The sequence below is a fragment of the Mastigoproctus giganteus genome, chromosome 2, assembly GCF_048544385.1.
Source record: "Mastigoproctus giganteus isolate SK-2022 chromosome 2, ASM4854438v1, whole genome shotgun sequence".
NCBI classification, from domain to species: Eukaryota; Metazoa; Arthropoda; class Arachnida; order Uropygi; family Thelyphonidae; genus Mastigoproctus; species Mastigoproctus giganteus.
Window position 1 is genome coordinate 21764530 of NC_143576.1, and position 13895 is coordinate 21778424.

Here is a 13895-nt window from a genome sequence, read left to right on the forward strand (position 1 = left end):
TATCACAGGCCCACAGAGAAGAGGTTTTAAAATTTTTAAGAAATTACAACTAGACACAAATGATCAAATAAAAACCAACTCCATCTTCCAAGCAGAATGGAAGCAATACTATTCCAAACTATGGTATAACCCAGGCACTAAGGAATTGGAAGATGAATCTGTGATAACCAAAGATGAAGAAAAAAATATAACAATGGAAGAACTAGAGTTAATATTACAAAAATCAAAAAACCGAAAAAGCCCAGGCATAGACAACTTGAATGTAGAACTATTTAAATATGGGGGCACCTTACTAAAAAACGAACTACTAAAATTATTTAACATCATATGGCATAAGCAACAAATACCCAAAGATTGGGAAACAGGAATAGTAATCAATTTACAAAAAAAAGGCTCCAGAAATAACCCTAACAACTACAGAGGGATAACACTGCTGTCAACTGCTGAAAAGCTATACTCTAATATACTAAAGAATAAACTTAATAAATACAGTGAACAATTCTTAGAAGAAGAACAATGTGGGTTCAGAAAAGGGAGAAGCACAATAGATGCCATTTTCTCACTACAACAAATTTTGGAGAAAAGAAGAGAATTCAATCTACCAACATTTCTGCTCTTTATTGATTGTGAAAGAGCATATGACAATGTAAACCGGAAAAAAATTTGGGCAGATTCTACGTGAAGAAAATATCCCAACCCAACTCCGGAAAGTGATCCAAAGCCTATATAAAAACTCAAAAGTCTGTATAAAATATTCTAATGGCCAACTATCAGACCCAATTAACACTAATAAAAGAGTGAAACAAGGATGTGGACTATCACCAAATTTATTTAATATCTACATCAATAAAATTCTTAAAGAATGGAAACAAACAATTAATAACTGGAATAAAATCCAAACTATATTATATGCTGATGATCAAGTTATAATTGCAAAATCCGAAGATGAACTACAGATAGCAGCAAATGAACTTAATACAATAGGTAAAAAGTACGAGATGAAAATCTCCACCTCAAAAACAAAATTAATGGGATTATGTGGAAAAAACATACAAAGAGTCAAAATTGTTATTGATGATAAAATAATAGAACAAATATCTGACTTCACCTATTTGGGAAATTTAATATCAAATGAAGGGAAAGGCATCCACACTAAACTACAAAAATATAATAAAATTAATGGAACGATTAAACGCCACTTTGGAAAACAAATGACAACTGAAACAAAATTACGACTGCACAACATCACTTCAAAACCAGCCCTCTGCTACAGCTGTGAGACTTGGGTCATAAATAAGAAATATGCACACAAACTAGAAGCAGCACAAATGAGATTTTTAAGACCACTATTAGGCTTTACAAGACTAGACCACCAAAGAAATTTAGATATCCGTGAGAAATTAAAAGTAGATAATATAGTAAATGACATAAAACGGTATCAGGAAAAATGGATCAGCCACATAGAAAGAATGAACCCAGACCGGATCCCAAAATTAGCCTTTAACTACAAACCTACAGGCAAGAGAGATGTTGGTCGACCAAGACAACGATGGCGAGATCAAGACACCTCCAAGAGCTACAACGGAACAGGTCTTAAAAGACCTAAGCCGGACCAAGTTCATGATGATGATGATGATTGTTAAAGTCAGATCAAGAAAAAAAGGATTTAGAGGTTTGCATTACAGTCAAATCCAAATTTATCAGGCAGTGCAAAACAGGTGGCCAGTACATGGTATCTCCTCAATGATTTATCAGAACTTTGCAAGTTGGGAGAACATTGGAGAGATCATATTTTAAATACTGTATGCAGATCTGGAGGTCATACCTAAATAAAAAAAAAAAAAAAAAAAAAAGACTTCTAGAGAAGGTTTATAGAAAAGTAACTAGATTGGTAAGGAATTGCCAGACATTATCCTTATGAGAAAAGGCTTAGAAGATGTGGACTTGACAGCTATCCATCTTATGAGGGAAGGAACCTGATGAGGCATATAAAACTCTGAAGGAGATGTGTAAAGGGGAAGCATAAATGTAAAATCTTAGGGACCAACAGAAGTCTAGATCTTATGAAGTTAGCTTTGGGAAGCAAGCTAAATTATTGGAATATGTAATCCTTCGAGGTAGTTTGAGATGGCAGTTGGTACAGTAGGCAGAATTGAGTGGCACTTGTTTTTGGCAACAGAAAAAAATATGAGTAATCAAGATTTTTTTTTTTTTTGACTGATGGAGAAAATGCTTACTTCCTGATTAATCTGGCTATTCTAATATTGTAATACTGATTTGTAAAACAAGTATAAAGGACTAAGCCGAACTTTCTAATAAGTTTAAGTTAAACTTGCATTATCACGAAATGTTTGCTGTAATCTTACCTTCGGGTGCCATCCAAGCAGGACTATACATTTTTCCCTTTTCCTGAAATGAAAACTTTGCATCGGCCATATTGATTCTTGCTGTTAAATCATCGTCAATCTATTAAAAAGGAGGGAGAGAGGTGAAGAGTTATAATTAATGCCAGAAATAAAATCTTCATGCATTGCAGGTTCATTTAATGGAGTCAATCATATTTTTAGGAGTAATTATGTAATTATATACTGTTACTTAAATAATCTTTATACAATGTTGTTCAAATCACTGAGCAAAAACTTTATCAAGTTTGGGGAAGGAGAATTTATGTTCTATATTAACTTTAAATAGCTTTTGTACAGCGTCAAGTAGGCTTTGCACAAAACATAGGCATAAAGAACAAAAGAAACTAATAATGCTATTATACTCTTGGTTGAAGATAGTCTGCAGCCACTTATTAATAATTACACTATATTGCAATGATAATGCATCACACTATACTGCAAGGCCTGTAATGATTTGGTTTGAGGACACAGTAGTCATAATCATCATCAGCCATTTTCAATCCACTGCAGGATGAAGGCCTCTCCAGCAACTTTCCAGTTCCTTCTGTTTTGTGCAATGGCCATCCATTTACTACCCACAAACTTATGAATTTCATCTATCCATCTCCTCTGTTGTCTTCCAGGTTTTCTTCTAGCTTCTCTTGGGTACCATTCTGTTATTCTCTTAGTCCATCTGTCATCATGTCTTCAAGCTATTTGTCCTGCCCAAGACCATTTTAGTTGTTTAGTTTTGATAAGAATATCCTTTACTTGAGTTTACTGCCTAATCCATGTGTTTCTCTTCTTATCTAACAATCTGATTCCCAATATAACTCATAACTCGTTCCAAAGAATGGAACGAGTTATATTGCCCAAGTTTCACTTCCATAAGTCATGGTGGGGAGTATACATTGATTCATTATTTTACGCTTCAGACAAACTGGGATATTGCTCTTCAGTATGTGACTATATTTCCTGAATGCTATCCATCCAAAATTTATTTTTCTCTTGACTTCCAGCCATTTATCATTATTACAGCTAATAACTTGTCCCAGATAAGTATATGACTCTACCTTTTCAAATACTGCTCCTTCAATCATTATGCCCTTTTCTGTGGTATACTTGTTCATCATTACTTTTGTTTTAGCCATATTCATCTTTAGTCCAAAATCCTTACTAACTCTACATAACTGATTAAAATTTTCCTCTAATTCTCTGGGATCGTGGCTTATGACCACAATGTCACCTGCAAATCGTAAATGGTTTAATTACTCTGCATTCACATTGATACCTTTCTTTGACCAGTCTAATCTTCTGAAAGCTTCCTCAAGGGCAGCAGTAAATACCTTCGGAGATATTGTCTCCTTGTCGAACTCCTTTCTCGATTTTAAATTTGCTACTGTCTTTGTCTAGTCTAATAAAGGAGGTAGCGTTCTCATATATTTTCTTCAAAATCATAATATATGGGGTATCTATGCCTTGTCTTTCCAGTGCCCAAAACATTGCCATATGCTGTATGGAGTCAAATGCCTTTTCATAATCCACAAATGCCAAGCATAATGGTGTTTTATATTCATTTGCTTTCTCCATTAGCTGTGATATTACTTGAAGGTGATCCATAGTTGAGAATCCTGTCCTAAAGCCAGCTTGCTCTTTCGACTGATTCTCATCAAGTATTCTTTCTAATCTGTTAGTAATGACCCTTGTAAACAACTTGTAGATGTGGGATAACAAGCTAATTGGTTTATAATTTCCAATTTCTGATTTATCTCCATTCTTATGCAGCAAAACTATGATTGTATTATTCCACTCCTTAGGCATCACACCTTTTCTAATGCATTTTGTGAAGAGCCTTGCTAGGTTTTGTGTTATGTCTCTTCCTCCCAATTTTAACAACTGTACAGTAACTTCACCTTCCCCCGGGGCTTTCTGATTCTTCATTTTCTTCAACGCCTGTTCTACCTCATCAGGAAGAATATCGGGTATGTCGTACGTGTTGCTAATTTGCGATCCATCTTCCCCACTGCTGGCATCATTCCCTCGCTCCTTGTATAATTCTCTATAGTAGTCTTCTGCTATCTGAATTATGCCTTCTATGCTATTTATAAGTACGCCATCGCTATTCTTCAGTTTCACTATCATTTGTCTTTCTGTATTACTGCTCATGGCTGCTGATTTAAGTCCTTTGTTTTCCCTTAAATGCTTGTTCTACTTTTCTTGTGTTAAATCTTCTTATGTCCTCTCTGAGCCTCTTTGTAATGGCTTTGCATATACTAAATTTTCTACTTGTCAGTTTATCTTGCTCTTCATTTGTCGCCTTCGGTTTCATCATAACAAGTGTTTCTTGACTAATTTTTTCTTCTTTGGATTTCTTTTTCCCTATAGGTTTCTTGGGCTTTATCACTTTCAGAAAGTTGTAATATCCCTCATCGATATCTTGGTCCTGAGCAGTCTGCAGAAGCTCAAACTTGTTCTTAAGTTCCAGTACATACTTCTCTTTTTCCTCTTCTGTTATCTCAAAAGACCTTCACATTATTTTCTCGAGTCAGTTTTTTCCTTTCCTACATCTATAACAAGTGTGCATCTTACCATTCTGTGATCACTTCCAACATTTACCTTATTCAGGACGGTAACAGCATTCACGATATATCTTCTGTTAGCGAGGATGAAGTCGATTTCATTAGTTGTTAATCCATTTGGACTCTTCCATGTCCACTTTCTGTTCACCCTTTTCTTGAAAAAAAGTGTTTATTACTGACAATTCTTGAGATTCTGCAAATTTCACAAGTCTTTCACCAATTCCAAAATTTCCTATAGTTCCCCTTTCTGCGCTGTTTTGTCTTTTTCCAACCTTAGCATTGAAGTCCCCCATAATAATAGTGTAGTGGGTTTTCTGCTCATCTAGAAGACTATCAATTTCAGTGTACATTTCTTCAACCTCTTCATCATCATGGCTCGATGTTGGTGCATAAATCATTATAACCTTTAGCTTGTACCTCTTAGAAATCTTGAGTATTAGTCTTGACACGCTTGATGTACTTTTGAATTCCAAAATGTTTTTTATATGTTTATGGGCCAGAAACCCAACTCCACCTTCGCTCTTTTCACTGTTTCCATTGGTGTACAGCAGATTTCCACTTGATAAACTTATCATTTCTTCTTCTTGTTTCAGCCAAACCGATGATATCCCAATTCACATTTTCTAGTTTCTTTTCCAGCTCTAATATCCTGTCTTCTCAGCCTTAACCCCATTGAACAGATTTGGCATGAACTGGAACATCAGCTTCAGACCGGGCCAGTAAGCCTACAATCAGAAGGTGAATTAACCAGTGTTGAAGGAGGAATGAACCAAAATACTACCTTTCAGTTATCAAAAATATCGGTTTGAAGCCTACCAGCAAGACTATGACATGTACTTAAAGCCAAAGGTATAAACACAGAAGGCTTAAATACATAACTATTGTATCAATAAACGGTTCTTTGAAACGTTACTTTTCACAATATAGAATAAAAGGTATAATCTTAACACAGCAAAAAAGTTAAAACTCAGACATTTCCAACATATTTGTATTCATGAAACTTCTCATCAGTAAGAAGTTTCATGAAATAGCAAGAGAATATTAAAAAATACTAAAAATTGCAAGAGAATATCAAAAATACACTGTCACATAATGGAGAATGCAACTTACCGTTGTGAGGTAACAGTTAACAGAATCTTCCCACTGGCCATGTGACACTTGTAGCATGCAGATTTCATTTGATTATTAAGTATCTTTAAAACTAATTAAACTGTTGTAGTACCTTTACTTAATCTGCAGGCTTCTCTAGAGGTAACAAATAGTCTTAAGGGATATGAGCATAAGTAAGACACTTTACTGCATCTGATTTACTTTATAATAAAGAAAAAGTATTTGTTCATTCTTACTACAAAAAACCGGTTACGTTCTCGTGCGATGCTGCTGTTGTTGTTCAAATAACACCCCTCATCCATAGTGTAAATATTACTTGATCACACTGGTATACAAAGCAAAATATAGAGATCCTTAGGGATTTCCTTATTTCAATATTTTTGTCACTCTTCTGTCAAGTCCAAATGTAACATTGACAGACCCCCCCAAGTTTCCCATATTTGTTTTCATGTGGAAAAAGTCTGTCTATATATGATGAGAGAAACAAAGCCATTTCATTTTAAAAAAAAAAAAAAAAAACTTTTTTCTATCCATACACTGTATCTCATTAATCTGCTACTTCTAGCATGAATGCAGTTGCTTTTATACCTATTCCTTACACATGGATGGCAAGTATGAGTTATTTTTCATAAATCCCAAAGATGTCTAGTTGTTTGGCAATATAATGGCAATACATTATTAGACTGTACTGCAGCTACAGAAATTATCATTCTATAATAACTAACATAAGATACATCATTTTTTTGACTCGATATATTTCAGTTCATCACTGAATACACAATCAATAATGGTTCCATTGTGTGACATATCCAACAATAAATCCAAATTAAAGATTTTTTTCATAAACTTACAAAATTCCTTTCCATTCTCAGAATTCAACTGAATATTGAAATCACCAGCAAATATACTAGGTAAATGATCAAGTGGTTCCATTAATTTCTCTCCTTCCATCAAATAATGCATTAACTTTTTATATATGAATTTATAAGGGTTAGTAAGGATTTTGGAGTAAAGATGAATACGGCTAAAACAAAACTAATGATGAACAAGTATGCCATAGAAAGAGATATAATGATTGAAGGAGCAGTAATTGAAAAGGTGGAGTCATATATATTTATCTGGGACAAGTCATCAGTTGTAATAATGATAAATGGCTGGAAGTTAGGAGAAGAATAAATTTTGGATGGATAGCATTCAGGAAATATAGTCACATACTAAGGAGCAATATCCCAATTTGTCTGAAACGTAAAATAATGAACCAATATATACTACCCACTATGACTTATGGAAGTGAAACTTGGGCACTCACCAAAAGAATGGAAGAGAAGCTGAGAATGACACAGCAAAGACTGGAACAAATTATATCAGGAATCAGACTGTTAGATACGAAGAGAAACACATGGATTAGGCAGCAAACTCAAGTAAAGGACATTCTTATCAAAACTAAACAACTAAAATGGTCTTGGGCAGGACACATAGCTTGAAGACATGATGACAGATGGACTAAGAGAATAACAGAATGGTACCCAAGGGGAGCTAGAAGAAAACCTGGAAAACAACGACGGAGATGGACAGATGAAATTCATGAGTTTGTGGGTAGTAAATGGATGGCCATTGCACAAAACAGAAGGAACTGGAACGTTGCTGGAGAGGCCTTCATCCTGCAGTGGATTGAAAATGGCTGATGATGATGATATGAATTTATAGATGTCAGCTACTTCTGTTCCAGAAGTAATGTATATTGCAATCATAAATATGGGTTCATTATAGAAATTACATACCGATCCACAAAGGTCAGTGATTTTTTCTGTCATGTGTTGTGCAAATATATGTGATGTACTGATATTAGTCAAATCTTCATGTTGGTATACAGCTATAGAGCCACTACAAACATCTGGTCTTTTGTATTGAATCACACAATGAAACGATGACAATGGTACATGACCCAAGTTTCGCTCAAAACTAATATTTTGCTCTGTTCTAGGATGAAGTCAGTTTCGACGTCTTCTGTACAACTACATAAACTTTGTACATTCATTGATGTTATCAAGAAATCTCTCTATTTCCATAGAGAGTTCCAACGTTATTCATTCCCTTTCTGTGGTAGAATGTAATACCGTATTAGTATTAGTAATGGCCGCATGGTGCAAGAAAGCCTATGGCTTATGCTGCACCAGCCTAAAAAAAAAAAAAAAAAAAATCCGAACAAAACAATGATAAAAACAAAAAAATAAATAAATAAATAAAATAAATAATAATAATTAATAAAAAAAAAAAAAGGAAATTAAACCTATCATCCTATGCACTAACCTTACCAGAAAGTACTATCAAGATGACATTTGATTTGAGCCCCAAACTGTCTGCCTCTACCACCCATGAAGGCAACTTATTCCAGTAATTTATAACTTGCTGCCTAAAATAAAACTTCCTGCAGTTCAATCTAAACATTTCCCCCCGTAACTTCAATTTATGTCCCCTAGTTCTAGCATCATTTATAATCTTGAAAATTTCATCCTCATTCATTTTACTGATGCCTCTCAGAGCCTTAAACACCTTAATCAAATCTCCTCTAAGGTGTCTAGTTTACAAATTCTGCAACCCACATATTCGAAGTCTTTCTTCATAAGGACGCCCTTTTGCCGATCTCACCAGGCGAGTTACCCATCTTTTGCACCCTTTCAAGAAGCTCGATGTCTTTCTTTAGGTGCGGTCTCCATACTTGAACACAGTATTCCAAGTGTGGTCTAACATAAGCCTTATATAATGGGATTATCACGTCCCTATCTCTACTTGCAAAAGTTCAATAGATCATCAATAGGACACCATGGGCCTTCCTTGCAACCTGTTTACAATACTCAGAGAATTTCATGTCTGACCGTATTGTAACATCCAAGTCCCTTTCCTCCAGTACTGGGTTTAGTTGAACTCCACCAAGTGAATAAGTTATTTTGGGATTACTGTTTCCCAGGTGTAATACCTTACACTTTGTTGGATTAAAGCATAGCTGTCATTTTTCTGACCATTCCTGAAGTCTATCTAGGTCTCTCTGAAGAAGCTCGGCTTGACAGTGATCGTTAACTACTCTACCAATTTTAACATCATCTGCAAATTTAGACATCACGCCCTCTATCCCTTCATCAATGTCGTTTATGAAAATTAAAAACAGCAGTGGTCCTAATACTGATCCTTGGGGAACCCCACTTCTTACATCAACCCAATCTGAGGAATAGCCATTTATCACAACCCTCTGCCTCCTGCCCTGAAGTCATCCTTCTATCCATCTAAGGATTTTCCCAGTGATTCCAACCTGTTCCAGCTTATAAAACAACCGCTCATGTGGGACTGAGTCAAAAGCTTTGCTGAAATCTAAATAAACAATGTCAAAATTATTCCCTAAATCCAGCTCGTGAGTGACCCTTTCGAAATAGTGAACCAGATTTGTTAAACATGATTTTCCCTTTACAAAACCATGCTGTGTATCCTTGAGAATTTCAATTCGATCCAAATGATCCTGAATTCCACCCTTGATCATTGCCTCCATGACTTTCCCTACTACTGAAGTCAGACTGACAGGTCGATAATTTCCAACATCACTTTTAGAGCCACCCTTATGTATGGGAGATACATTTGCACTTTTCCAATCCAAGGGAATCTTCCCAGAGTCTAGTGATGCTCGCATAATTAGCCACAATGGTTCAATGCACTCGCTTGCCGCCTCCTTTAAGATTATAGGGTATATTCCATCAACTCCAGGAGCCTTACTGGTCTGTAGGCTCGAAAGTTTTTTCATTAAATAATTTTGCAAAATTTCAATATCATTAATTACATATTTTTCAACTTCGCTCCCACAATTTCCCATTTCCACAAATGGTTTTTCATTTGTAAATATTGATGCAAAATAACTGTTGAGTTCATCTGCAACGGCAGCTGGTGTATTTAATACTATCCCCTTTCCCTTACGTAAAGGTCCGATCTGGTTTGTCCTGCTCTTCTTGGCATTTATATATGTGAAGAATTCTTTATCCCCCCCTCTTTGCTCTTTATCACATATATTATATGTGATAAAGAATTCTTCACATATATTATATATGTGAAGAATTCTTTATCCCCCCTCTTTATCCCCCCTTTTTGCTAGTGATTTCTCATAAACTGCCTTTGCCTGTCGAACCTTTTCTGTGGCTCTATTACACATCACCTTGTAGCTGTTATAGGCTTCAGTACTTTTTATTGCTCTGTAACCTTTCCATGCCACCTTTTTTTCTGCTCAAGTAATGTGGCAACTTCACTGTTCATCCAACTTGGAACCCTCCTCGTGGAGTATTTTTTTAATGGTATATATGCATTCAAGGCATCTGTGATTAATGTTTTAAAAGCGTACCACAGTTCAAATGTATTCATTTTCTGCACGATATATACCCAGTTAATAGAGGCCATGTAGTACCTTAAGGCATTGTTATTTCCTTTTCTGAAATTAAAACCCATTCCTTTGCCTTTTACTTCTGCTACCTCTCTCATCATCATCCACCGTAGAACTCCGTGATCACTTCCTGCTACTGGTTCCTCTACTGTCAGCCCTGTTATGTCATCTGATTCATGCATGATGATGAGGTCTAGGATATTTTTTTCTCTAGTACTTTCCCTGACATGTTGATACAAATAATTGTCATCTAGTTGATTTAAAAATTTTGTTCCCCATGTCGAGTTTCCTTCCCATTTACTCCAATCAATTAGAGGCAAATTGAAATCACCCATAATAAGGCATTGACGCTTACTTGCCCATTCCATTTGCATGTAGAGGCTTTTGTCATAATCTTCACAATCACCTGGTCTGTAGATTACTCCTACTCGCATTATACCTTTGTTTCCAACTATCTCACACCATACAGACTCTATACTAGCATGTGAAATGTCTGAATCCGGGAAAGCTATCGTCGCACTCAGGCTGCTTCTGATAAGAAGCATTACCCCACCACCCCTTCTATCTACCCTATTCTTCCTAAATACATTATACAAGCTGTACTTAAACTCATCATCCCCAATTTGCGGGTGGCACCACGTCTCTGTAAGCCCTATTATGTCTGCGTTACTTGTTTTAACCAGCAGTTCGAATTCCCTCATTTTATTGACGACACTTCTAACGTCACTGTATAAACAATTAAGATTTACTGTTCTTGTATATTTAACAACCCACACAACCCTTGAAGTTTTTTAGACTCTCTTCCCTGATATTAGCTATCCGCTCACGTGAAACGTTTCTGCCCCCAGAACATCTAGATAATACGTCCAGTTGGGGTAACAAATAAGAACTCTTAAGGTATGTGCAAGAGTTACTTTGACCAATATTATCAGATAAACACGTGTCAGTATTACCCAATCTCCCCCCCCCCCCCTAACTAGCAGTTTCTCTGAACCTTTAAGGTATCCTCAATAATACTGGCAAAAACTTTTGCACCACCTTTGTTTAAGTGTATCCCGTCTCTACAAAACAAATTCTTTCTACCTGCAAGTGTGGGCCATGCTGATAGAAATTTGCCCCCTAAAGCCTTGCAGATTCCTTCAAGTCTTGAGTTAATACAAAAGGTTCTTAACTTATAATCCCTCCTATGGTGTCTGGGCAGAATTGCAGACACATAGACATTATGGCCTAGTTCATGACATTTCCTCAGCATGGTCCTGTATTTTTCCAACAAATTGTCAGATCGTGTACGTTTAATATCATTAGTCCCCACATGAATAATATTTTCTTTACCCCCTTTAAAATCTGACCATCTGCTGGTGACATCATCAATAGTTGCTCCCAGCAGACATACCCTGGTTCTGCTCCACCTATCCTTATTACAAAAAATATTCCCCGTTTCCCTGATAATGGAAATAAAATCCTAATAAAACAATGTCCTTTTTAACCAGAGTAGTTTGCACTTTGTTTTTCTGTTTTGAGGCTCGAATCGGGTGTGCATCACTTGGTAGATTGCTGGAGTTTTGAGTTCCCGACGAGCTCCCAGATGCATTATTCTCGAGGGCAAGCACCCGTTTTTTCAGGGACTCAAATTGTTCCATCAGTGTACCAAATTGTAATTTAAGATCGGTGCACTCCTTACATCGATCACAAAGAAAAGAATTCCCAGGTGAGGTAGGATTAGTCACCAGGTCGACCTTGGAAAACATTCCACAGGTTCCACAACAGATTAAATCATTACTCACCCGTAAATCGCCATTGGCTATTTCCGTGTGAGTCACGATACCCTGTGACGTGTTTAAGGCAGATCTCGTAACTACCATTATAAAAATCAATGAAAGTTAACTTTAAAAAATTATATCTATAATATTATTGAAATCAAACTTCTTCTTCTTCTTCTTCTTTAATGCTGCTGAATGGCGTTTGCGACTTCGTTTTGATATTGTTCTCTGTCTAGCACTGCGTGTAGAATTTGTGCTGTTGTCATGTGAAGCCAGGTGTTGATGTTATCTAGCCATGCCATTTTCGGTCTGCCTGGGCGTTTCTTGCCTTCGATCTTTCCCTCCAGGATGAGTGGTAGTAGGTGATATTTTTGTTGGTTCCTAGCGATGTGACCCAGGTATTTGCATTTCCTGCTGATGATGGTTTTGAGCAGGTCCCGTTCCGTGTGCATGTCCTGCAGGACCTGTGCGTTGGTTATCTTGGCTGTCCATGGAATTTTCAGCATTCTTCGGTAGAGCCACATTTCGAAGGCCTGGAGCTTTTTTGTAGTGGCTGATGTTAGAGTCCAGGTTTCTACACCGTAGAGCAGTATTACCCAGATGTAGCATTTCAATGTGCGTAATTTGAGCATGATGTTCAAGCTTCTGTCGGTGAGGAGGGTTCTCCATTTGGTGAATGCCTGCCTGGCTTGTTCAATTCTGCTTTTGATTTCGGTCTCATGGTTCAGCTGGTCATCAATGAGTACTCTGAGATACTTGAAGCGGTGTATTTGCTCTAATTTTTCGTTGTTTAGTTTGATCGTGATTTTGCTTGCAGTCCTGCTGACCTTCATCACCTTTGTTTTCTTTTTGTTGATTCGTAGCCCCCATGCGTGGCTTTCTATGTCCACTTCGTTCAAGATGGTCTGTAAATCTTGTTCTGAATCCGCTATTAGTGCTGTGTCATCGGCATATCTTAAGTTATTGATGTAGTGTAGGTTAACTTTTATGCCGATGTTCTTGTCAGCCAGTGTTTGGTCGAAGATCATTTCCGAATAGATGTTAAAAAGAATTGGAGATAATGGACAGCCTTGCCGGACGCCTTTTTTTTATTGGAATTGGGTCTGTCAGGTCATTGTCATAGCGAAGCCGGGCTGTTTGATTCCAGTAGAGAGTTGTAATAAAGTTGATATCATTGTTTTCAAGCCCAAGTTTTCTCAGTCGGTCAATTAGGCGGTCGTGGTCTACTGAATCGAAGGCTTTCTCGTAGTCAATAAAACATATATACACGTCTTTTTGATGTTCATAGCACCTTTGTAGCAATATTTGTAAACAGAAAATTGCTTCTCTGGTGCCTAGTTCCCTGCAGAATCCGAACTGTGTGTTTCCTAGTGCACTTTTGCACTTACATCTTATCCATTGCTGAATCACCTTGAGGAAGACTTTTAGCACCTGGCTCATTAGACTGATCAGCCTGAAGTCTTCGCATTTCCGGCTGGTAGCCTTTTTTGGTAGGGCCACAAAGATGGATTGGAGCCATTCGGATGGAATGTCGTTGTTGTTGTAGATTTGATTGAACCATTTCGTTAGTTGTTGGATGTTGCTGTAGTCTAGTTGTTTCAGCAGTTCCACATGAATCTGATCAGATCCACAGGCCTTGCCTGGC

The 13895-nt window shown here is 36.8% G+C and overlaps 1 protein-coding gene across 1 annotated transcript in view; it reads right to left on the reverse strand.

Moving 5' to 3' along the window:
• Positions 1-13895, reverse strand: part of Ilk (integrin linked kinase) — a 123867-nt gene that overhangs the window by 10793 nt on the left and 99179 nt on the right. The window contains exon 9 of the mRNA XM_090390376.1: positions 2367-2466. Coding sequence (XP_090246502.1) covers positions 2367-2466 — 100 coding nt within the window. The remainder of the gene's footprint in view (positions 1-2366; positions 2467-13895) is intronic.